Here is a 26,616-nt window from a genome sequence, read left to right as displayed (position 1 = left end):
TCCCGGTTCTAATTGATCGTGAAAATCGGGACGGTCTCGGTTTTCCCGGGTCGTCTATTGTGCGCGCGAGGTCTCTTGTATTATTTAACAGCGGGTTTGATCGCGGTAAGATAGGGACTCTCGAGTATACATATATATAGGTAGTACAAAGGTAAACGAGGAGGAGAATCCTAAATGAAAGATTCGCACGGAGTTCTTACGCAGTTTTAAGAACGTCTGCGATGTACAGATGCAATATGTATATAATTCAACTGCGATGCAATATGTCTCAAATAATATATAGATACAAAATAATTAAACGAAGCATCGACGGCTTGTCGCTAATCCGCTTGTCGTGCGAACGAGGTTAATTCTACGCAGTCTCTACGCACCAAGCGAAGTTCGTTTCGTGTTTTTTTTTTTCGAGAGAAGCGCGCGTTTTCGCCTTTCCTTCCCCCCGCGTTAGATCCTTCGTGTGCGCAAAGCGTAAGCGTCAGCGTAAGCGCGCAAGCTCGACGTACGATCATACAGAAAAGAACAAATCAGAATCGTTGCACCAAGGCGGAGCACCCAAGGATCTAAAGGTACCGCGATTCGGCGAGCGCTTGAGACTTTCAGGATCCGCGGGCTCTCGGGATGCTAACGTATCTCTGCCGTACTCTTTCGCGCAGGGACGAAGACTTCCTAATGGTGGAAGGTATGGAGCTTGTCACACTCAGAGCTCCCGTGGGTGTGGAATTTCAGTATTTGAAAAAAAATTTTTAATTTTTGACAAATTTTACAAAAATTTGAATGATTTGACTATAAGGATGACTAGCAGCTCACGTTGCACGCTATATATGTGTAGAAAATATTTCGCACATATCCCCTCCCACGCTCGGCTGAGATACTCCACACCCAGAAAAGTTAAAAGTCTTCCTGTTTTTGCGCGGATGTTCTCCAATGCGTCTTGATAAACGTATGTTTGATTGAAATTCTCCCACGATTCTACATAAAATTATCGAGCTTTAAAACATCGAGGATTTTGAAATCTCACACAAATTCCCATCTAGCGCCTATACTCGAATTTATACAATTCACGCATCCGAGATTTCGCGGATCCGGCAATTAGAAACGAACTTCGCTGGAGCGGGGTAAGTTACGCACGAGTCCCATCCTCCCGCGCGCACAGACGTGACACGGCATGTACGCGCGAGTGCGTAACGCGGTGCGCTAAAGAAGGGGTGCACTCCTTCGGTGGAACTCGCAATTCAGTAACTGTGTGCTTGGCTCGTACAAAGGTGAAAGCGCTGCTCGTGTCGTCGCACGTCGTGCGACGTTTAAACACACTTAGCTCACTCACCGGATGTATCTGGACGGATTGCGTTTTCGTCGACCTTCTCATCTACATGTAATCAGACAGCAACCAGGTTTGTGAGTGTCGGTTGGCAGACGCCAAAGGGACGGGGGCGGCGGCGTCGCCACGACCGTTCCCGTACACGGAGAACGATCGCTCGCGGATAGCTAATGTTCGAGCGTAGGAGACTACGGTCCCCCTGTGCTTCTCTAACGTATATATATATATATATATATATATATATATATATATATGTATATATATATTCCCGGATTCACGCGTATTGTAGATTACGCCAGCGCGTAAAATACGAGACCCCGCGTCGTCTTCCGCGCCGTCAGACAGAAATGAAACTTTCGCGAGAAAACGTCCCGACACTCTGAGGTGACGTTAAGATATCTGCGCGGTGTACAAGACGCCATGTGTAACGCGTGCCGCTTTGAAACTTATCTACTCACCGCCGTGTTCCTTGACGCGAAGCTTCAAATAGTCTCTGGCCGTTATGAGCTGAATGTAGCTATCGTTGCTCATCTTACTCAGCTTTGCCATCGTGTACGCTTGATCCGCTATTATGAGGTGTCGCTCCAATATCTGTTTCGTCTGTAAACAAATTATACATATACTTTTAAACGCACATCGAGATTTGCTTGTGGATCAATAGTCAACTCCTCGCGCGCGCGCGCGCGTGCTCAGAAATATTTTTATTTCCATTATTTTAGGAAATAATGGAAATATAAATTTCTCAAATCGTGGCCTCGAAGAAGCGAAGAGGTACGACTGTTTTAAAAATTCAACGATCCAACAAGACAAGAAAAGATTAAGAGAGCTGCGGCGCAGCTCTGACGACGGGAATAATCCTCGCGTATAAAAGTTTAAGATGCAATACGCATCCAGGAAGTTTCACTCACGTGATAACTGTACTCGGGCATGAAGAGCTTCTTGATGGTTGACGGATAGATGTTCGCCGCATCTGTCCAGGCGTAGTCCACCGGGGCGAAGTACGTGAACCGCTTCGTCGTGTCGTTCAGCTGATTATTGAATCCGCGTGCCTGGCCCAGCGAGTAGGTCGAGCTGAAAAAGACAAGGAGAAATATCGGCGATCAATTTCAATGTTCTGACTAAAACGCCGGAACGATTTTACCCCCGGGACGGGGAGCTAGAGGAGGGATAGGGAGGAGAACGGTGCGTTTTGAGGACGGAGGCTGTAAATAACGGCCTCGTAATGCCTCATCCGCGTTGCTTGAATCGTTTTAATTGAATTGTGGAGCGTGCGCGAGTTGGGCGTAGCGCGCGGAAATTTTTCAGCGGCGCGGGGGATTGCGAGAGGTAGACTGTGGTAACAACGCGATGTTTACTCTATCCTCGCTTCCCCGGGGGCTCTCACCTTCGCGCGCGCGCTGCCTCTTACGGGATTTAATCCGCCCTCTACCACCACCGGGGGTTGATCTCTCCGGCTCTTTATAAAGCCGCGCCCCGACCCCCGCCGCCTCGTCGTATCTCTCTCTACCTGCGGAGAACCTCCGACGCGAGAAACCCGTCCACCGGGGTTATCAATTATAATTTTAAATCAGGAGATAATTCGCAGCTTTCTTCGCGCGCGGAAAGCCGCCGGCGGTATGACGCGGCACGATTGTTGGCCGGTTATTTGGATCAGCGTACATAAACAATTTTCCATCGGAAAACCTCCGGGGCCCGTTGTTGTGTCTCAGACCCACGCAGATCCTGAGATCTAAATGTGCGCGCGGATCGTCAGATTCCAGGAATTGTTGCGTCAATGTAGATCTTGTCGAGAAAATGATGAATTCTTAAGGTCATTCATCTATATGAGTGCTTTAGGTCGTGCATTTTTGAATTCCCCAATCCATCTACAAATTTCGGTATCTTGACGCCTTAACCCCCGTCGGATTAATCGTTTCCGGAAGTCCACGAATCTCGAGGTTCTCCTAATCTTCCTGGATTCTGGGACGACGCCCGGAGTTAAACCCGGTCGAGTCTAGATGCAGCCGAGGGTACGACGAACCCCGGATACGTACCAGTCCCAGGTAATCTCGCCGAGTGAGTTTATTTGCTTTTTGCGCGCGGCGCTTCGAGTGCCGACCGTTAAATTGGACAAGGAGGCAATATCGGCGCGCGCGGGGGAGGGGACCCGCCGCGCCCGGCTACGAATTTAATAGGTACGACGTGGTGCCCTGGCGGAACTATGCAATTCCAGGCGTAAGACACACTCCACGGTTATAGTTTTTTACGTCGACGGCCGGGGTCGACGGGGGTCCGCGGTAATTGGAATGGGGATTTGTTGCGTTATTTTAATTAAATTCGAACGAGAGCGAGAGATAGAGAAGGGTAGCGAGACGAGGGGTAGGGGAGGGGGAGAGAGAAACACGGGCGAGTCGTGCGGAAGAAAGGTTCGCGTCGGGGTCACGCGCGGATAAGACTCTCTTTCCGGAGTGGATAAGGCGTGGCGGTGATGGCGCATCTTGGCGAGGAGATCGTATCTGTCACGTGGGTGGAGGCTCGCGTGACCGCGTGCGCCCACGTGCATCTGAGGACAAGCGCGCGAGAGTCCTCGCAATTATCGAAATAGAGATACTTCTCTCGCGAGGGATGTGAATCCCTCCCCCTTCCCTTGTCCTCCTCGGTATATCATTTCGTCGTGCGAATAGAAAATCGGAATTCCCCCTGTATTTTATTTCTTACGGAAGGAGGGAATACGAAATGGAGTGGAAATTCCGGGCGCCTCGGCGCAACGATTTGCATAATTTCTGTTCACATTACTCTGGAACGTACGGTAAAATTAAAGATTTAAATACAACGAAAATGTGAACTCTCGTAAAATTAAAACGGAATTACAAAAGTTGATTCTATCGGGATACGGGTGTCTAATGGACGTCTCTTACGCGCGCGCCCGTCTTTCGCTTTTCGTGTTTTTTAAAATGCCACTAGCGCGCGACGCTCCCGACGATCTCTCATAAAACCGGAGGAGTCGATGATCCGAGTCGCTTTGCATAAAGATGAATAAAGATGAGGGAAGAAGAGAGAGCGAGAGAGAGAAAGAGAGAGAGAAGAGAGAGAGGGTGGGGCGGGGATACTCACTTGAGCATCGGATCGGTCCTGAGTTTGTCGAGCACGGTGGTGTAGGGCACCCCGAGAAGCCTGTCGATTATGTGGATAATCCCGTTGGTGGCGGCGATGTTGGGGGTGATGATGGTGGCGTTTACGCCGCCGCCCTCCACGGTGACGGTCTCGTTCTCCCTTGGTCCCTGCACCACGTTGAAGTAGAGGTTCTTCTTATCGGCGAGGGACGGCACCTGCAAGAGAGAGATAGAGGACAGGTAAAAAGACGTGACTCTTCGCCTACAAAGAAAACATAGAGCATACTGCACACACAAAGACGATGCTAGACACTGCATACAGCGAATTCTTCGGGAGGATGCGTGCTCTCCCCGCTCGAATCGAGCTGCCTTAATCAAATAACCCGTTGAGTAAACCAAAGAGATTTTAATTTTTACGTAATCTCGATAATTTGTATAGTAACTTAAAAAAAAGAGCTTCACTTCACGCAAAAAGCGAACCGGCAGTGCTGAGATTCGAGCGGAGGGAGGATCAAGTGCTGATCTCGACTTAAAGAGAGGAGACGGTCGTATATAAAAATTATGTGCGTTTTCGTTTCCTCGCACACACAGAGGAATAAAGAAGAGGAACGAAGAAGCAAAGTTTGAGACGCAGGCAATTAGAAGTTTAAGTTCCGCACGGAATTACGCGCATGCGATCACGGGTACAACAAAGGCTGATAAATATCGACGAGGAGGATCGGGAATTCCAACGAGGAAAGCCTGCAAAGATCAATGAGTCATGCCTCGAGACGGTTGTTTACGTTCATTGCGTTGCTGCATTATCTTTGATCATCTTCGTTCAACGGAACGATTTCCCGTAATCGTCGCAGGGATAAAGATCCGGAGACCGATCGAACCCTGAGCTCTTCCGTCTTTGAGGCTCGCGTGAAAAATGATGCGCGATCCGCGCTTTGTGAAAGTGTAAACGTGTTTATTATACCGCGTCAATTACGACGTCAAAGGGAAGCCATCAGCGCGACAATCTCCGGACGAAAATCGCGCGATCGCGGAACGGGGCGCGTTCGTCCGCCCCCTGGAGCACTTCCGAGTATGCGATCCGCTTTCTTGGGCGGACACCGTAATTTGATCTTAAAAGACAGCCGCGACGGGATTCCGGGGCGGTGGCGACGGCGGGGCGAAACGAATCCCCTTCGATCCGCCGGATTATCCGGGGACGATGCGGCGTACGTCGTGCCTCCGCCGGCAGTGCGAGTCTTTAACTTGCAAATATCGTCCGGATTGCAAATCGACACCCTCTCTTCCGGCTTGTCTCCTCTCCCTCTGCCTCTCTCCGGTTCACCCCTCGGCCTTTGCCCCTCATCTCTCTCTCTCTCTCTCTCTCTCTCTCTCTCTCTCTCTTCTCATTTGCTCCTCCAGTCGTTGATGTCGGAATGGAAAAGCTTGGTATGGAGAGCGCCAAGAGGCAACGATCCCTTTTCCGGCTGATCCAGCTCTCATGAATTTCCCGGCGTGCACTCAGAGCCACTTCCGGTTACTTTCCTGACGTTCATCCGCACCCGAGATCCACCGTTGAGAGGCCGAGGAAACTGTGTACGGGGTGTTTCAAAAGAGGTGACCGAGGGAAGCACATTTTTGAGATTGCAGGATGAGCCGGGGATTCCGAGTGTACTGTCTATAGGAGTAAACGAGTCCAATATAAGGAACATCGTGAAATCCTGCGAATTCTGCGGTGCTGAGAATTTACACATTTACACACAACGCTACATTTTGGAAGCGATCGTTAAAGAAAATTTCTGGATCCTCGCAAGGGTTCTCGATGAAAATATCAGAGCAATAAAATATCACGTTATCTCTCAATTATAAATTCTGGCGGCCCCAAATTAAGATTCTGGTTGCACAAATGTATAATTAAAATTTGATGTATAAATTTGTGTCGCCGTTTTCTGCAGAGAATGTCCCATGAATATAAATAAAATGTTTCGCTGCACATGATCGATTCAGCGTTTTAAGCTGCTTTCTGCTTTAAGGTGAGACGCTTTTAATTTTATCGAGGCGTAAGAAGGAAACTTTTAAGCACTCATGCGATCGTACCTGTTAAGGGCTCGCCACTTCCGATACGCTTACGCAATTACCTACGTTTCTTATCCGCGGCCGTTCGGTCTTTCGACGCGTGCCGTTATCAATTAGCCGCGCGTAAAACTACGGGCCGGCCTTTTATTTGCGCGGGGAAAAACCACGTCGAATAAATTAATTAGGAATATGTGTGGGTCGTAACGGAATAAATCGCGCTGCTGCAGCGCAAAAAAAAAAAAGAAAAGCGAACGCGACGAGGGAGAGATTGAAATTGATTTATTTACCTCTTTCTGGACTCGGTTCTGAAATCCACGCGAAATTTATATGTATATTTTAGCATATCGGAAAAATCAGAGTCACCTTCGCGAGTCAGACTTATTGGGGGATCTGATTCGACCGGACTATTCGCGTAATTAAAATATCCAGCTGTCAGAAATTCAAGAATTCTAGAGTACGGATATTTATGTTTCGGAAATATTCAGGAAAGCCTGAAAAATCTAAAAAAGATCAGATTTCTGTAATAATATTTTATTTAACGTTCCTCGAAAAACGATTTAAATTGCTTATTTAAGGTAAAATTACAGATCCCATCTGATCGTGGAAGAGAAAGAGAGAAAATAATGTAATGCTTGAACTGATGAAATAACGCACTTTAAATAACGCACACCTAAAATATGGACGCGGAGGGTACGCAGGGAAAGAGGGCGGAGGAGAGTATAATACTTTCGCGGCGGTATCGCGAATAAAATTGAATTTTACGTCGCGGCCCAGCCCGATACGTTTCGCGGCGTCTCCTTCTCCGCCGGGAGTGCTTTATCATTTCATCAGCGTACGAGTGGCTCGTCCGAGGCGAGCGCGCGCGCGGTGGCACGAGGCATGAAAGCGGTGTAAAACATATCTCGGCGATAAATTAGTGCAGGTGCGTGCGGTGCTTAATGCAAATCAGAACGAATAAAAAAGGCAGAGAGAAAAAGAGAGAAATAAAAAAAGAGATAGCACTGAAAGAAATGCGTGGCGCGTGAAAGGCATCGTGCGTGCGTGCGTGCATGCGTGCGTGCGTGCGTGCGTGCGTGCGTGCGTGCATGTGTTGATGCAAGGCATATTTTTCCGAGCCGGGGGTTGCTCGCTTATCGTACTCTCGGACGGGAGTTATTAATTATTTTCCCTTTCAGCCCCGACGCGGGCTGGCGCGCGGTTTTAATGCAAATTGGTCTTGTCGCGAGAGGAAAGAACTATATTCCTTTCGTTCCTTGGCGCACAAATGCTCGGGGTGCAACACGTACATTAGACAGCGCGATACATTTTTTTGGTGGTTTTTAATCGTTTTCAAGCCCCGGGAGGAATAGCGCGCTCCCGGATGAATCCCTCGACGCGAGGCGAATTTGAATGGTCGGGCGAAATTGGACGTCGCGCCGGACGGAGGCGAAGAGGGAAGGTTTTGAAACGTCCTAATCAACGGGCGGTCACGCGGCGGCGGCCATGCGAAAATGTCACGCCGCGCAGGTACCCCGGTCGCGTTGTTTCCGATTAAGGGCGATTTACCCTTTGTTTGCCATGATTAATATATACACCGTTGCCGTAGTGCATTGGAGGCTCTGTAGAGTCAATATTGGTACGCACGTCCCGCGGTGCAGTGCGTGCGGCGCAGTAAATAACGGCGATATTACCGATCGATGTGCCGTATAACTACCAGCAATTAGCGAATCGGCATTAGCGCACCTGTTCGTTGCGTCCACGCGCGCGCGCGCGCGCGCGCACTCGCTTTTATGATAATCCATTCGCAAATTAATTAATAACGTCGCCTCGATCCTCTCCTCCCTCCCTCCCCTCTCCCCTCTGTCGCGCCCGTCGGTACCGCAACGGTATTAAATCGCATCGTTCCGCCGTTTCTCATTTTCCCGCGGACTCGCGATGATGAGATTTAAAATCTGTTCGCGAGGCACACATACACACATACGTGCGCCGTGCGATTTTTCAACCGTCCTGCACGGCGGTTCGGCACGGACGTCGCCAAACGGCAACGAGTCGTACGAACGATCGCGAGAAGCGACATTTTATCATATACTTCCCTCGTATCGCCGCTCGCTCGCCCGCCAGTCGGAATGTTTATTTATACTGATCGAACGTTAATTTATTAACGAGCGGATGGAGTAATTAAAGCCAACATCCCGGTATTGGCGTTGCTGAATGATTGAAGCGGCTCGATGGATATTGAAGTGTAATTAGCTGTATCGGAGATTTCGCGTAATTGCGTTCATGGCTCTCGGGGAGTCGACGATGGTTGCGGACGGTGTACGGCGCGCGGGCGGCGCCGATCGAGATATCGGAGCGAGTTGGAGCGCGCTAGATTTGTAGCTACCACTATGTTGTAATTATTAATTTTACCGCGTACCGGCACCCTCGCTCTCACACACAGATCGATACGCACACATTTATGCGCGCGCGAGTACTCTCTCTCTCTCTCTCTCTCTCTCTCTCTCTCTCTCTCTCTTTCTCCCCGGCCATCGTCGAGCTCGTAAGTCACCAGCGCGATACTTTCCCGAATCCGATCCAACTGGAAAATTAATGCGGGTGCGTTACCGCGTTGAAAACGCTCGTTCCGCGCGGCCATTCATCGGCGCGCTCCAAACGAGGGGTGGAGATCCCTGTATCGGCGAATACGAAGTCGCGATCATCGATCTGACTATGCGATCGGGAAGGTATCGCGCTACTTGGAAGAGAGAAACTCTTCCGGGCTCTCTTTGATTTTCACGCGAAAGAGCTTGTTTTACTTTATTCCATCTATCTATTCAGAAAATTAAATATTCGGGGAGTTTCCGTCACAAACGTTTTCTCGCGTCGAAATCTAAGTTCGCGCGACGCCCCGGCGAACCCAGTTTCGTCGATTCGTGCTTCGCGAACGCGGACCCATTAATATTCATTGTTATTTGAAGCTCGGCAACGGAGAAACGAATTAGATTTCCTTCGCCGAGTCGCGAGCGACCGGGAAACGTTTCCCGAAAAGGAATACCCTCCCGCCGTGGTCCAGTCGGTTCGGCGAAGTTCGTGCATCGAAATCGAATTCCCCGCGACCATCTGGATGCGGGGAGTTTCCGGAAACTTAATCGTGAAGAGAGAGCGCGGGGAGTTTCGAAAATAATACATATTACATCGGAAACGCGAGTTCCCCCCCGGCTACCGTTAGACAACCGTGAAGACATGTATCGCGACGACGCGACGCGACGGGAGAAAGCGAGAGGGACGTTCCGCCGACGCGCCGGAAGGGAGACGCCTGGAAAGCGTGGGACGCAATGCCGCTTTACATTTCTTTCGCCCTCCCCACAGGAGTTTTCCCGCAGGATATTAGACGCTATCCTCCCGGGCGCTCGCGGAGCACGCTTCGTGAAATAAGAAGGTAATACTCGATTATTCTGGTTTACGGCCCGCGGTTCCCTATTTATACTCGTAACAACGATAAAAGTGTGACGGGAGTTCGAGGAACTTTGGAGGGAAATAACGTTCGACGGGAGGAAATTCGTGTTTACGTAACGTCATCGAATTTTTTACTCGGGAAAAGCCGCGACTTAATTACTAACTGTTAATAATCAATCCCGGCGATACGGGTATGTTTTGTCGATCAATTTGGGGACAACTTTTTTTTTCGGAAGGGAAAAATTTTCATCAGCCAAGAGCCGCTTTAATCGGAATTGGCTTCGCTCTTTTACAGTATCGCGTATATGAACATTAGCGGCGCGGATCATTATATCCGATTCCGAAGCTCCGTTTGTTTGGAAGCTGTAAAGCGATACCGCGCGCGCGCGAGAGAGTTCCCATCGCGATAACCACACGTCGGCGTATTTTCCGACCGAACATTTGCGTGATGCGATTCAGCCCGCGCTTTCGTTTCCACCCCCTTTCGATCTCTCTCTCTCCCTTTTTTTTTGTTTTGTTTCGCGCGAACCCGCGAGGCGCAATCGGCCGGGAATGATTTTTCACCGCGGATTTGCGAGACGCGTCGCATACCCTATAAATTCGGCAGTGCGTGTAGATAACGGGCAAATCTGCGAACAATGTTGCAAAGCCAATAAACTCGTCCGGAGGGATACGACGAGGGCGTTTTCAGGAAGGAATTTATCGGTTTCGCGCGAGAATTATCCCGCAACTGTCGCTCAGCCTCTCGCGCGAATCTGCGCGTGTATATAGGTACCCGCCAAAGAGGCAGCGCGTCTCGCTTTTTCTCGCTTTTATAACGGAGGACTCTTTTACTCGACATTCGCTTCGCTGCAATCGATGTCGCTTAATAACGCCAAGATTAATGTAGCAAATCGTGCACGCTGCGTGAGCGATCGCACGTCTCTCCCTGTTGATTTTACCGGCGCGTCGCGATTACCGGTAGGTATTTGCCGGTAACTATCCGATGTAATTGAGTTCTCGCGTGCGCTAACGAGACGCTTTTGAGCCGCGCGGAAAACGCTCTGCGACGCGTATGATTGATAATGCGGATAACGCGGGCGCGCTCTGCACGTGCGATTTTTATCTGTAGAACGTCGGGTGCGAAAAGAACGATGATAAGCCGGTCGGAAGATTCAAAGCGCCGAGGCAATTACGAGATCAGTTAGAAACAAAAAAAGATAGCTCGCTCGTTCGCGCCATGATCGCCTCAAATATATATATATAAACGGGATGAAAGGAAGTTCGCGGCGCGATCGCAATTTCGTCGTCGGGAGAAGTGAAGACGTTCTTCGAGTCTGTAAAAATAAGCGAAGGCAAATGCGGAAATGCAGGAAGGGGCGGAAAAACGGAAGCGGGAGGGGGAGGAGGGACAGTGGAAATGCGGGAGCCCGGTGGAAAATTGCCGAGAGCTTTTTGTTATTCCGACGAAAAGTTTCCGCCATGCTGATTGGATGATAATGAGCCTCGAAAAGTGCGAAAACGAACCGGCGTGCCGGTCGACTTCGAGGCAAAGTTTAAGAGCGGAACAGAGCCTCGGCGCGTTGTTATGACGTCAGGCGTCTCCTTCTTCGCGCGCGCGGAGAACTTTTTTTTTATCTTCCAATCCACTTAATCCGAGGAAGCCGAGTTTCCTTATCGCGCCCGACCAGGTGAGCTCGTTTTCGCGTCGGTTCCCCTCCCTCTCTCCCAACTGTCGCCAGCGGGGAGAGAGGAAAATGGGGGAGGAGCAGGAGAAACTCGGCTCCTCGCAAAAATACGCAATTATCGTTACATCCTATTGTCGACGAAACGGCAGAAATCCATTCCGCGGACTGTCGAACGACTCTCCGCAATTTCATTCGAATCGTGCGTTTCCGGGTATACGGGGTGACGGAAAAGTCGGCCTCTCGTCGGACGACGCGAGTCCGCGCGCGACGTCCTCGTGGCCCGTTTCTCTCGGTGATATGACCGAGAAATGTGGAATTTCTAGGCAATTGCGAAATAAATATACGTTCGCTGTCGAGTGGCGCGCGGCGGCGCGTCGAGCCTTGCGATCGCTAAATTTCAATGTGACTTTTCGGGCCACCTTGTATACCGTGTGTATCGCGGCAAGAATAGAAATCTCTTTGGCGTTCGATTACTAAAGCTATTGGCGGGGCGAGATTTATTGAGGCTATCGATTGCCGAATGCCCCGGCGCGGCCGTGTTAGTGTTGGAAATGTTAGCTCGTATTCGTTTCGCGCTCGTAATACGTTCAACATCGAGAAACGCATGAAAGCGGACAGTGCGAATGGATGCAGATAGAACTGTTTGCGAAACAGTTCACACACATACACACACAAAAAAAGAGAAGAACGAAAAAGGAACACTGAAAGCTGTATGAATCTATAATTACCCCGACTTCCGTCTTCTTACTGTTGTATTGTTTCTTTGGGAAAACAAAAAAAAAGTTAATCAGTGTGATGATACACCTCCACGTGATTATGTCGATCTTTTGGCGCGAGAGAAGAGTCTCTTCTCTTAAAATAAAGCAATGTCTGTTATATCCATGTTAAAAAAATTATTAAGCAAAATTGCGATGTGAGATAAATCTTACATTTTATCATGCCATGACTATGTAGTGTTAGATAATTAAATACTTATTTGAGCCCATAAATATGATTGGAGGTAGACTAATTAATTAATATTTCACGCATAATACTTCATCTTTAGAACACAAGTGACTCAAAGATGGACCTGATTTATGTTACGTGTTCCCATGTTAATTCATGTTAATCGACATCTGTTTTAATTTAGCGCAACGAAAAAAACAAGGACTTACTTGGTTGATGCTCTTGGCCTTGATATTCTCGAGGGTTAGTTTCTGCGTGACGAAGTGGAGCTTGAGGATTTCCTTCATGCGATTCTTGTCCTGCAGCATCTGCTTCACGCCCGGTTCGTTCAGCGCGTCGTTGCTGGGCGCGAAGAGGGTAACGTTATTCCGGTAATTCATGTTGTCCATAATGTTCTCCCCGAAATCGCGGATGGCCTCGTAAAACTTGTACACCGGTCCGTCCTCCTTTTCCTACACGAAGAGAAGAGATTTCTGTCGATCGGTTACGCATTGCTCGCCGCGTCTCGCTAATACGAGCAGCCGTGTTGAGAGAAAAAAAAAGACGCAAAGGGGAAAAGCAAGAGAAAAAGAGAAGGAAAGATAAAAAAAGAGGAAAAACGTAAACACGACATCGAGATTACCTAGAAATCGAGAGGGGTCGATGGCGGTCCAATTTCAGCCCGACATCATCAACATTCCATTACATGTTAATCAAAGAGGACACCATCTCACAGATTAAGACGTAACGGAATTTTATATGAACCGTGCTGAATCTCTGGATGCCATTTACTCTCCGAAGAGAAACATTGGAAAGCAAGAAAAATAAGGAAAGTTGGAGAGGACCTGGGGAGAAGTTGAACGCGCGGTGAGGATCGACGCGTGCGGCGCGGAGTTTACGAAACTTCCGACTCTTCGTCGCGTTCTCGTACGATCCTACGTATCCCCCGATGAAAATTGAGATTTTCATACATTTAACCGTATCCGTTACTATATCGGCGCAAGTCGTATTTGAATTCAACTGGAAGTCACTTGTTCGAACGACAGCTTATGGTTTCTCTCTGCGCTCGTGACGTCTAACAGAAAACGATGAGGAGGCGTGAAAGCCACGTAATGTCGTAAAATAAAAACTCTTTGTGAGAGGCGACGATTGTGCCGCGAGGACGCTAACAGATCCCCGAGGGACCGCTTAAAATGAAAAATACTTGAAATTCAGAGGGTCGGTCGCGAGAAGAGACAGAAACCGTCGCAATTAGATCGACGTAACGAACTTGAAACTCGGCGTGCAACTCGCGCCGCAAGGAGGAGACGGGATGAATTACTTATGGGGAAAGACACAGGGTGTAAGGGAGAAGAAAGCGTGACTGGGAACGTGACCGTTAGTGGTTCGCGGAAGCGGCAACATTAGTACGTGACGCACATAATTTCCACGTATTTCTTCGCCCGGTATCGCCCCGGGGAGTCGCCGATCGCGCTTCCTGTACGGACTGTAGGAAGATCGTGCGGCGAGCATCGATTTTTGGAAATTAAGTAAATGAGAGACGAGGAAATGAAAGACAGAGTTCGAAGGAGTTTGGTCGCAGGAAAAAAATAGCGAAACATAAATTTTTACTAAAGGACTCGATATATCCGACTCGAATAAACGAACAAAATTCGATATAAAATATTAACTCGTGTCACGCGATTTTCCGATAATACGATCGAATATAAGAAGCTGAAAATATCCCGCGGTAGTAAAGTGACATGTCAATATCGCATACCGTATGAAGATGCGGACCGAGATACGAGCTATTTTTAAAAATTAAAAAAAAACATTGCTGTTCTTTGGAAATGTCAAAGTGTCGCGCTCGAAGAGAGATATCCGAACACTATTAATTTGCCTCTCCTTTCTTGCACAATGCGACAATAAGACCGCAGATTTCGGATAATGAAAAAAAAACTTTTAGGAAAGTGGAGGTAAATCGTAAGTGGGTCGTAACTCGGCAAGTGCTTGTTCCAGAGTATATCCCCTGATCTTTTGATAAATCTCAACTGGAGATCGCGTATTTTCTGATGAAATACGTGACTTACGCGAGGCATTTTTGGAAGAAATGAAAAATTCAGACATGTAACTCGACAGGGAATGGTTAAGAGATAGATTTTTCTTCTTAAAGATCTCGGTGAGAGAAGCACGAGAGGTCTTACGGGATCTTACTGAAAGGCACGTTTTACGAGATACCGTAAAGAAACTGCTGGATGTTAAAAATTTTGCGAGGTCGTCGGGGTGGGGGGAGGAGGGAGTGTAACACAAAAGTTAAAACGGACACCCTCGTACAACTCCCGTCGGATCGCATTACACTGCGGGTGGAAAAAAAATACCCGGAGAAAGGTAATTAACGAGGCGGCAATTAGCTATTCACGAGCCCGCAGCTTCGATGTGGTTCCCGGCGTCCATAGACGAGCTTAATGAGAGAGAATGACCGGAAAAGAGGAGGGAAAGGGGAGGGATTTTCGGCGCAAAATGAATAGCACGACGAGGGGGAGACTAGAAAACAATAGAGGGAATACAGGAAATCCGATCGTCGTGCCGGAAAATCACTTTCGGGCGTTTCTGATTTACGTGAACGACGCGAAGAGAGAAAGAGAGAGAGAAAGAGAGAGAGAGAGAGAGAGAGAGAGAGAGAGAGAAATAATCCCACAAATTTTTCTGAGAACAGGAGTGCATAAAATCATCCTTGTTGATACAGAGAAGCGAATGTTCATTATAATACCGAAATCAAGAAGCAAAGTAAAGCCAAAAGAAAATATTTGAAAATGTGCATTTGCCCCGGGAAACTTTCGGCTTCAATCGTTACGTCTCCCACGGCACGTACGCGAGTGCAAAATTACACGATTCCCGTACCGGTCGGGTAATATTACTAAAAGGATGGAGTTTATGCACCCTCGGGTTAGAACAACATCGGCTTTCGAGCGGGAAAAATCCGCGGAAGTCATTTCTCCCCCTTACCCGTGTCCGCCAAATGCCGTCGGCATTTCCCTCGTGGCACGAACCTCTCTCTTTCGTCCCGTTCCTCTCTTCTATTCCCCTCCCATTCTCCCTCCCCCTTCCGCTTATTTATTTCATCCCTCTTTCCCATTCTCCCTTTCGTTCTTCATTTTTTGCTCGTCCCTCGTTAATCTCTCTTCAGATTCGAGGCTTGAGGCCGATGGGAAAGTCGGGAAGTAACGAAAAGGGGGATTAACTGGGCATCCGAAGGCGTTGAGGGAGAAAAATATTGACAAAGAACTGGAAAAGGAGAAAAAGAGAAAGAGAGACGAAACGGACTGACAGGCGAGAGACAAAGAGGTGTACAGGAAATCGGGCAGAATCGTAATAGAAGTTGATCGGCGGTCGTTAGCCGGATTATCTCTCGTCCGGACGAACGAGAAGGGCAAGTTTAATAACGATACATGGCTACTGCTAAGGTTTCCTGTGTCGGGATAAATTAATAAAAATGTTTAGGGGGGTGCCGGGCGAGAATGCGCGACAGGGCTCGCCCGTGTGGCGGAAGAGAATTCTTTTCCGCAATTTGAAATCGTATCGATCGGCGAAGGCTCGTTCTTCTATTTTTTTCTCCGTCTCGCCGACTCCGTTCTTTTGTATTCAGAGCATCGAACCGTGAAGTTGTATACGTGTCGGCGAACTTTCCGTTCTGCAGCAAAAATACATCTCGGGAACAGAGTACCACCGTCTCGAGTAGCACGTAGCTCACTCGAGATTGTCGGTGATCCTGAGATTTCCTTGTTAGATTCTTAATTATTTCAAATATTTCGGACGTTCGTCCGGCTTCGCGGATTCAAGTGAATTCTATAATTGGGGTGATTTCCAGAGAAGATTTTAGAATTTATATTTACCGACTATTTTTTACTGGCGAAATTACTTTTACCTCTATTTCGATTTGACATCACAATCCCCTGTTTTGTCGCGCTTGATCATTTTATTCTTTTTCATTTATCCCTAACTTCGCAATCGCATTGAATTAATTTCTTGGATTCGTATCACGTTTTCTTTTTTTTTTTTTAAGAACGGATACAGCGGAACGAGATTCCTCGATCGCATTTTTTCATAAATAAACAACGTAGATTCGTAGATTCTACTTGTGTACAAGGATCTAAGTATTCGAGGATCAAACGATCCATTTCGGTTATTCTTGAATGTCAGAACCCAGGGATTCTCGATCTCCCGGATCGTCCGAATCCAAGGACCGAGAGACCCAAGCGTTCCCGAAATCCGAGAATTCGAAGTTTCGGGGATCCTCGGCTTGGGGAAGTCCGAACATCCGGGGATCGAACGCGATCCGCGGATCCGAGGGATCCCGTGGAGCACTCGGCATTCGAGGATTCGTACGTAGCTCCTCCGTGGAGGAATCCTCCTCGTGCGCGTCCGGGGATCGACGGATCCGCGAATCCGCCCGCCTCTCACGTCGACGAGAGATTGGCGTCTGAGATGTGTCGTATGTGTATTCGTAGGTCTCATGATGAGTTCATTTAGTAAGTACTTACGATGCCCTATACGACATGCAGAGTCCAATAGAGACATGCAAAGCACCACAGAATAACATCATTGAGTCAATATAAAGGTAGTAAACACATGTACACAATTGATCAAGAAAAAAAGGAATATAAAAAAAAAGATCATTCGACGGTACGGAATACAGAGAGAGGGGGATCACGTGCCGAGACTCCCTTCCCTTTACATCTCGGATCACATGCGTGGCGCTCCTCACGCGACTTCCTCTCCGGACGAGAAATCGTTCCTCCTCCGTCCTTCACTCGTCTTTCTCCCGAGGAAACCGTTTGAGGTGCACGTTCTCCCCCCCTCCCCGTCAACGGGAAAAGATTGATCGCGCTATCGCTATTTTCTCCTTTTCTTTTTTTTCCCACTATCGTCGATATTCGGGAATTAATATCACGCTTGTAAATTGATCGAACGACCGTACAAAATCTAAGTTCATTTCATCCGCTATACTACGGCGAGCCCGCCCCGCGCGCGGGGGTTTAATTAGTCACTGATCACAACGATCAGTCATTTGCAACTGCGATTAATCGAGCGATTCATTCCCCGGTCGAATTGCCCCGTCGCGCCCGTCGTGAAGCGCGACGGCGCGATTTTTCGATGGAGGGTCCTCCGGCGTATTGTAAATTACAAGTCGAGATTATCAGGAGGTAATTAATAGAGGGACGCGCGCCGCGGAAATTTAGTGCGCTCAATGCGCCCGGACGGGCAATTACGATAAACGTCATTTCGCATGAAAACGACGGTATCGCTACACAACGCTCGCGATATCATCGTGAGTAATGGCAAGACGACCGGCGACGCCGCGAGCTTTGCACTTCGCGTCGCGAAAATTTCGTTTCTCGCGGCTCGCGAGAGAAGCTAATTGTGATCTATGGGATCCCCCGAGAATTTCTATCGAGACACTCTATTCATAATTAACGTCTCGCTTCCGGCTCGGAGAGCGCGGAAGAGACGAGCGGGGCGGCCGTGATCTCCGATAAATATTTTCATAAACCAGTTCGATCGTTCGGGATTGTCAGGCGGAATCCGATGTGACTCCGAGGATTTAAGGACCGCAGAGAGAGAGTGCGGCGTTTGAACGTCTCGTCGGTGGCACGTCGGATTCCCCCTGAAAATCCCGAGATTTCTATCTAATTCCCTAGTTAGACTATGCATTAATTGTAATTGCGGGTGCCCTAAGGGAGACGTATACACGGTGCGGCGTGGGGGTTGTTTTCTCAAGGAATTTAGCGTCGACTTTTCTTTAGCAAGGAATTTAATTCAAGAGCGCTTACCGCGAGCGCTCTTTAATTTTCATTTTCTTCGAAGAGAAAGAGAGAGAGAGCTCGGGAATTAAGTCCGAGATTATGCTCCTCGCTAAAGAAAAATGGACTTAAAGTTGCCCGGGAGATAAATACTCCCGCGGCCGATGCCGGCATATTCTCGCGTGGGGCATCCCGCGCGTATATAGCGATACGGATACGATAGCGGATAGATTATAGGCGTAATGAGATGATTCAAAAAGGTAGGATGAATGGTAAGAGCATTTATGATCGAATGCACTGATAAAATATGTCACGTGAGATTACGAGTGGGCTATGTGGACCGTTGATATGAATGTCGCGAGGGGCGGGGGGCGCGGTATCATGATCTGTGAGAATCATGGGGAAACGCGCGCGGTTTCCCCCCGAAGTTATGTACCTTCGCTACGCGCGCGCACACACACGCCGACGGAAGTTTTGCCCCCGCTTCGCTTATAAATCTTCGGTATCGCATGCGACGAAGTAAGCGAGGCGAAGTAATCTATCTATAAATAACGGCGAAAGATCTCCCGCCTTTTTTCCTTCCCCTCCCTCCCCCCTCCCTCCTCCTTTGAAGCTTTGTATCTCCGCGGATTCCGAGCTCTTCTGAACTCCTTGGAGACTCTTCGCGCCTCCTCCGATCTTCGACGGGGCATCCTTAGACCGCCGAGAATCTGCATTTATTTTTGGTAATCTCGCGCCGAACTGGCTATCCACTCGTTTGATCATGATGTATCGTGACTCTCGAATTTTCGCGCGTTCTTCCCTTCGCGCGGTAATAAATCCTTCGATACCTTCCGACAGGAGGACGACGCGGAACTTGATCGACGTGTGCGTACGTCGCGCGTATCGACGCTTCCGTCCTTCGACGGCGCATGCGGCATTCGCTGGACTACTAAACAATCAGCACATGACTAACAAACAGCGGTGCAACGTGCAGTGCGTATACTGTCGCTAAACAACTGATCTTTTGTAAGGAAGAAGATTCTCACCCGCGGCCGCGTCGTAAAGCCGCGCGCGTTGTAGCCGCCGTAACTGTAAAACTGCTCTTAGCGTTGCGCGAGCGATGCACGCGTACGGATAATACACTTCGAAAATGAAATTTTTTTTTTTTACGGCGCATCCGAAGCACTAACCTCTTGGACGAGAGCGTCGTTGCGTCGAGAGACGCTCTCGACGCGGAGCCAACGATGAGGGCCAAGATGCGAGGCGTTTTTCCAGCGAAGAGACGCAGAGATGACGGTGTGACATCATCTCGTCCTCGTTCGACATTGGCGACTATCAAGGACGAGATGATTCACCGATGTTACACGTCACATCTCTGTGTCTCTCGCTGAAAAACGTCCGCGATCAGCGCTCGCAAAAACGCTTCGCTATCTCGCTGTGACTGACTGAAAAAACGTGGCGATTTACAAAGCACTGCAGCAACGCGTTGAAGAATGGCAGTCTCTGTCAGCGAAACAAATGTTAACGCGACTAGTCGCGAACACGTGGAGTGGATACTTAGCTTTGTAACGTAATGTACAACAACGTGTGATGACTATACGCGCAGTAATAATCGTGTGCATGCGACCGGCTCTCGCGCGTGCGTTCGCGTGCTCGCTGTATCAATCTTCCTTGGAAGATAAATAAGGAAGGCGCATTCCCCAGGCGGCAGCTAGCAATTCGTACGAGCGCTGTTTCCAAGTCATCAGTCACAGCATGAAAATGTGATGCAACCCGCTTCCGGGGCATTCGCACCGTTCCTCTTTAACCCCCATTTAACTTCGGTAACGCCGGGCCCGAAAAAATTCACTCTACACAAATAAAGAGGCGTCTATAAACGATAATCTTCGCGATGTTATCGATTAAAAAGAAGGAAAAGAAAGTAGAGGGAAAAGAGAACGCGCCTGGCGTTTTCAGAGGTCCGAAAAGCACCGGGACTACCGGGAGGGCCGAATTCAATCTTCATCAGGAAAGCCATTACAACCGCGGGGAACGAAATTCCACTCGTAAATCCTTTATCGTCGCCGCAACGCCGGACGGAGGAGATCCCCCCTAAATCCCACTCGATCTCACGTTAGAAATCCGAACTCGATATATCACGGTAGCCTTCGTACATTATTAGACACGCTCAGGGGTCAGCGGCGGTTTGGCGGTTGCATCGATTTACGGGGGGGATCCGATCGCTCCTGCTCGCTCGCTCGCTCGCTCGTTCGCCGCTCACGAGACGTCTCTTGTCGGAATCGTCAGAGTAACGTCGTAACGCCCGTAACGTCCGGGCTGAAAATTTACGCACCGCATTCGTAGTCACGGTAAAGGCGCCGGTACGAGCGTTTAAGTTCGCTTTTAAGGGTCTCGTAAAAGCCCGCCTACGGGCACGCGAGGCTCTTACGTCGGCCGACGTAACTCTTTACTAGTCAGCCAAATGACTGTATTATGACTTGATAGTCCCAGTTATAGTCCGCGAGATACACACTCGAGTTGCACCTCTCTCGCGAATGTCGCAACGTCTGAACGTCGAGCCCGGCGTCGCGTCGCGTCGCGTTTTACGACGTTTCGTCCTCCCGTGCGTCGCGATTCCGCATCCCCAGGAACTTTTCGGTCGTTCCATCGCGGAACGGAAAGTTCGAGGTAATTTCTATTTTGACCATCGTAAAGGTGCATCTCACAGATTGAAGCGTAACGTGATCGAAACTCGTATAAACGTAACTCGTATAAAGCCTTTTACTGTCGAGAGAGAGAGAGAGAGAGAGAGAGAGAGAGAGAGAGAGAGAAAGAAAGAGAGATAACGATATGACGCCGGGAGATTATAGTTTTTCTAGGATCGCGTATATTAAATTTCTTTTATCAGTATCTCTGCGACGCGTTTCAGGTGATTCTAACGTGAATGATATTTAAGGTGGCTGTTAGATAATGAAGGATAATCGCTCGACGTTCGATAAAAACGGGGATTCAGCGATTTATACGGCGTTTTAATATCGAAAGTGACTAATGCGTCACGCCTTGTCGGCTTTCCCTAGGATAAAAATAGCCTTTTAAAGCCCGCGGATACGTTTATGTCAGCGCTTGCGTTTTCCAGATTATTAACGCGTCATTAGTGTCGGTGTTACATTGTTCCGGGCGACACACGGGGAACACGCGTTTTAACGATAAAAACGACCGCGAGCTCTAGATTGGCCGTGTGATTGATCGCGAATAAAGTTATTAATGACACGACCGATTGTACGTGTCGAGTATTTTACGTCACCAAAACGCGACGTGTTTAACAAGCGTCCCGTGTTTAATTGCGCTACCGTTCGTATATATATATATATATATATATATATATATAAATTCCAACTTTTTGGGGGGCGAAATCAACGCGGCGGGAGGGATCTCGAATTCTCGCCCATTCTCACCGGGAATCGGAACGCCGATTAAAAATAAAATATCTAGTCATCCGAGCTTAACGCAAGCTGCGTGACTTTTTTGCGTTTTGTTACGGGGAAACGCGGTCGCGTTATTGAAGCGCGCGAATAATCCCCGCGAACTCTATATATTGTCCGCGATATTTAAAAAGTCTGGAGCACAGATATCACCGCGCGCGATTCCGTTTCCGTCACGGAGAGAAACCGTCCCTTTCCCCCCTACCCCTGCACGGAACTCCTCGCGAACTTTCTTCGACCGGACGCCTTTCTTCCGAGATAAAGCCACTGTCGACACGCGGCTGCAAGAAGGCACGGCAAGGCGCTTGTGCATTCCCGCTCTCGATGAGGTACGATTCTCTCGAGGCGGGACGTTGAAATTTACGACGCTTGTTTGGCGCGCGAGCGAGGGGGTGCGAGCGAGTGAAGCTCTCGTCTTCGCCGCGCCTTTCCGAGTAGCGAACGAAAGCACGCGAAGATAGAAAGAGAGACGCGGGGTGAGAGAGAATGCGGGTGAGCTTTCCGCGGACTTTTTTTTTTCTTCGTCGCGGCATATTTCATTTCCCCGAGACTTCCCGTTTTCTTCTCCGCGCGGCGCGTCGGAACTCGGGCGCTTCCTTTCCTTAGTAGATTGTAAATGGCGAACGAACCGCACTGAGTAATGAATCCAGAAGGATCCTTGTTTCGGGTGGCAGACAATCACTCAGCTCCGAAACGCGCGTCGGGAGACAGGAGCGAGGGGGAGAACTTTAGAAATCTCGAAACACGCGGAAACGTCGGGCGTATATCCCGCGGTTGCCCGAGGAGCGATTCGAGGATCTCGGATTCTGCGAATTCGAATTCGTCCGGCGGAGCGTTCGACGAGAGGAGAAAAAGCCCCCACCTGAATCAACAATTTTATCTTCGCAACGTCTATTCGGCTCTTCTCCTCCTTTCCACAACTGTTCAATAGAGAATTGGGACTCTATCGACGGGAATTATTGACATGCACGTTCCGTGTCGTGTATATATACGCGTATATACGTGTGTGTACGCGTGTGTATGTTGTAACGTGTATTTTTTTATGCATCCAGACTATGTCCTCGTTAATGCATACACATAACAACAGTCTATCGGGCATGCGTTTTCTACGATCAGACTCAAAATCGAACGTTCTCTCTGCGAGGCTCGCGACGTGCGAGTGCAATCGAGTGCGAGGCGCGATTTTTCTCCCTTTGGATCTTTTGGTTCAGGGAGTCGGTTAAAGGGGCTGGCCTAGTTTACATTTCGGGATAATCGACGGCGAGAGAGTATCGCAATCGATAATCGCGCGAGACCCATAACGTCCGTCTTCATCACTTAACTGAATACACATCAGATAAAAAAACTTTTCTCTGTGAGAGATAAACTATTTATGGCATAATTATAATCTCGAGCGCGTTACTCGACGTTCGTGCTTCGTGTTGTTAACAAAAATGTCAGATTATTAAAAATAAAACGGCCATGATGTTCACTCCAAATAGGATGTCGATAAACAGTTTTTCTGATGTACTTTTTCTGTTTTTTATTACCCACAAATCGATGACGTGCGATCGATATCTCTGTGACGTAAATTTTATCGAATACACACATTTATTTGCTCATTATTTAATTTTCGAAATTAAATACATTAAGTATAATTAAACCATGGGATTAAGATGCCATCAAAACAATTGCAATTATCCAAAGATTAAAATTTAAAACTATTTTTTTTAGTCTCTAATCATAAATTTTGCTTAATAACGCCCAACGAAATAACTATTAACTTTTAGATTTATTTTTTGTGATTCTCGAAAAGCAATCTTTTACAGCGTTCTGTCTAATAAACGATAACATAAATGTATTTTGCCCCAATTAGAGATCGTTGAGAAACGCCCATCAAAACAGCATTGCGCCGTCACTCTCGGGCCCGCGTCCTCGTTACTCTCTCGTAATTTTACTCACGTTCTAAAACTCGTACACGAGTGACCCGCGCGCGAACATTAACCCGAGTTATTAGTCCACCAAGCTGCACGTAAAAAGGTCACGATTGAACATTGCTCGCGCGTAATTTCAACTTGCCGCATTGCGAAGTCGGCCAAATTCGATTCTTGGCTCATCGACAAAATTCAAGATTTATTTTTGGAAAAAACGTACCCTCGGAAAAATCCACTAATAGTAAAATATCTATTATGATCAATATATTATTTATAAACTGAAATTTTATATTTCTATTCCACTTATCGAATTTTTGAGGTTTGGTTATGGCAAAGTGATAAATCTTTTTATACAATTTTTTTGTCTTTTTATACAATTTGATTCACTCATCAGATTGGCGCGCCTAAGAAAACAAATTCTGAAAATTTGTAAGAACCACGTTTACATCAGAAGATTTGATAATTCAAAATTGTGCAGAACTTACAGTGACTTAAAAAGAAAGTATTCTTTTTCAATATTTAATTTATCTCACCCTTTTAGATTATTTTAGATTTTTTATTTTAAACAAATCTTTATTTCTGTAGATTCCAATATCGATCGCAAATCTCTGAAAAATTTAGCAACTAAATATTCATACGCTGATCTAAATATCCGCCTGAGATCTCAACGTTTCCGCTAAAAATCTCCGCTTGTCGAGTAAATTCTCCTGGAGAGGCTTCTGAGAGCCTCATTAGAATGCACAGAAGCCGAGGGTTCAACGGCCCGATTTTCTGAATCGTTAATCGGCCGGCGCAGGCTATTTTGCGCTATAAAAAAAAAAAGAACGAAGGGGGCGAAAGAAGGAAGGGGCCCGCTTTGATTTGCATCGTAAATAGCGGCAGGTAAATAGTCCCGGGGAAAAGGGCCTCAAAAATCGCGCTGGGCGGCATATAGCGGTGTCGTGCAAAAAAAAGGAGGGCAAAAAATACATGGTTTTTTTTACCGGGCGCGTCAAGCGTGAGGGAGAGAGCGCGGTGTATATATATATATATATATGTGGGTCGAGGGAGAGGCGGACGGGAGGGCGAGGGGGGAGGGGTAGAAAGGGTGCTGAAAAAGAGAGGCAATAGAACGCATAAAAAACACCGACTACAAAATGCAAAGTCAGCGGGCGCTCTACGCTCGCGAGAGTGCGCGTGAGTGCGGGCCGTGCGGGCGCGCGCGCGTGTACACGGGTATGCGCGCGTTTTGTGCGTTTCCTTCTCTTCCTTTTTTTTCTCCTTTCATCCCTCTCTTCTCTTCTGTTCTGCGTTCCGCGTTCCGCGTCCTTTGCGAACGCATACGCGCGTACGTGCACATACACACACTGATGCACGCGCGCCCGCCTCCCTCGTTCTTCGCCTCGCTCGTGCTGCTCTACTTGCGCGTGTACGGTGTACGACGGACGCGGAAAAGGCGCGCATTAAGCTCGCACGGTGATTCGCAGTTTGCATATAGCTTGGCGACGTCGTGTAATGCGCGCCGGTGTCCGCATTTATGGGCGAGCGTCGCTCGCGAATACGCGCGGATCGATGGTACGTGAAGGTAGGTACTCCTCCTTTTTCCGCGAGATACGCGCGCGGCAAAAAAAAGGTTCAGTGTCATCTTCCTCTCTCCGAGGGATGAGTATGAGCTTTTCGTATGAGCCGCGATAAGGTAGTGTACGAAGATCCGGGAGGAGAGAACGTTCTCCAACCCTCCCTTGCGGGTCAATACCTCCTTCGTTTTACATCGATCCGCGAAACGTTTCGCGCAAATAAGATCAGACATCGGCACGCAGTGAAGATAACGACGATGAGCGAAAAGATATGGCGGCGCACGAGAAGAGGCATATGAAGAAACGAAACTATCAAAAAGACATTGAAATGTTCTTGAAAACAAAGAAAGAGAGAGAAATAAACAAATATCGAAAGAGACAGACAACGAAAAGGGTGATGGAAGAAAAGCGAAAAATAGAAATGTATTGCGAAAAAACGAAGAGATCGAAAAATGTATAAGACGATAAGCTGTGTGTGAGCGTGTGGATGATGTATGTAATGTGTACGTACATGTATGCATCACCACAAAGTAACAAATGTAAAAAGACTTGAAATACATATAATTTGTATTTTTCTATTTTACCTTTGCCCACGTATTCATTCATCTTTCAATCAACATACAGAATACTTTCTTTTTGAAATGCCAATGCGTTCTCTTCGTGCGAGACGGCAAGGAGATTTTTGCTGAAAGAGATCTTTGCCACACAGCCCACACAGATACATAAAGATTTGATCAAAGACATTCTGTACAATTATGGTGACACATTGATGTAACGGTGATCCGAATGAATCAGAGCGGTAGAAAGAAAAAGAGATAAAGGCGCGGAAATAGAGAAAGTCTAGAGAAAAAGGCGGTGGCGAATTACCTTGAAGGACTGCACAGAGAAACCGGAAACCAGGGTTGGTCCATAACATAAGAAGCGAACAGAAAACAGAAAAAAGATAAACTTGTAATTAGGTCGTTCGCTGTAAGAGACATTGTAAGCATGTAATTTCCTGCCGAGAGGGTGAGCTGGTTCGTGAGAGAGAGCTGGAGCAAGGGGGGGGGGGGGCGAGAGTGAGAATAGAGTCTTTATCGTGTCTTTCTGTTGATCGATGGATCCAACGTGTGCTACCGGGTGCTGGAAGAATTTATGCTGCAGGATGACACGAATGTCGCATAATGCATTAAAGTATTAAACCATGCTCGAGAAAGAATACGAATATTTCGCGTTCTACATTCCAGCTCGGACAGATTCAGCGACAATCCACATTCAAGAGCGGCCGCGATATTGACGTTTTAATGAAATTATGTAACCCTTCGTAATCATCCTGCGAGTTAGAAGGATATGTAAGTCGTTCTATATACAAAAGTATATGAGGCCTTGCAATCGAGAGAAACGTTCGGCGGAAGAGCGCGCTTAATCTTTCAACACGCTGATTCGATTTCGATCAATTCGATTCGGAAACGTCCGAAGTG

At 47.9% G+C, this 26,616-nt stretch overlaps 1 protein-coding gene across 1 annotated transcript in view; it reads right to left on the bottom strand.

The window, feature by feature from the left end:
* Nucleotides 1-502: 502 nt before the first annotated feature.
* The window catches only part of LOC105456877 (fasciclin-1), a 230,846-nt gene continuing 204,732 nt past the window's right edge, over nt 503-26,616 (bottom strand). The window contains exons 8-15 of the mRNA XM_011701237.1: nt 26,024-26,032; nt 12,695-12,937; nt 12,269-12,301; nt 4,409-4,623; nt 2,224-2,386; nt 1,774-1,915; nt 1,322-1,363; nt 503-663 (exon numbers count right to left, since the gene is read on the bottom strand). Coding sequence (XP_011699539.1) covers nt 503-663; nt 1,322-1,363; nt 1,774-1,915; nt 2,224-2,386; nt 4,409-4,623; nt 12,269-12,301; nt 12,695-12,937; nt 26,024-26,032 — 1,008 coding nt within the window. The remainder of the gene's footprint in view (nt 664-1,321; nt 1,364-1,773; nt 1,916-2,223; nt 2,387-4,408; nt 4,624-12,268; nt 12,302-12,694; nt 12,938-26,023; nt 26,033-26,616) is intronic.

This window comes from Wasmannia auropunctata, unplaced genomic scaffold, assembly GCF_000956235.1.
Source record: "Wasmannia auropunctata unplaced genomic scaffold, wasmannia.A_1.0 LD336106.1, whole genome shotgun sequence".
NCBI classification, from domain to species: domain Eukaryota; kingdom Metazoa; phylum Arthropoda; class Insecta; order Hymenoptera; family Formicidae; genus Wasmannia; species Wasmannia auropunctata.
This window is presented reverse-complemented; position numbering and strand designations above follow the sequence as displayed.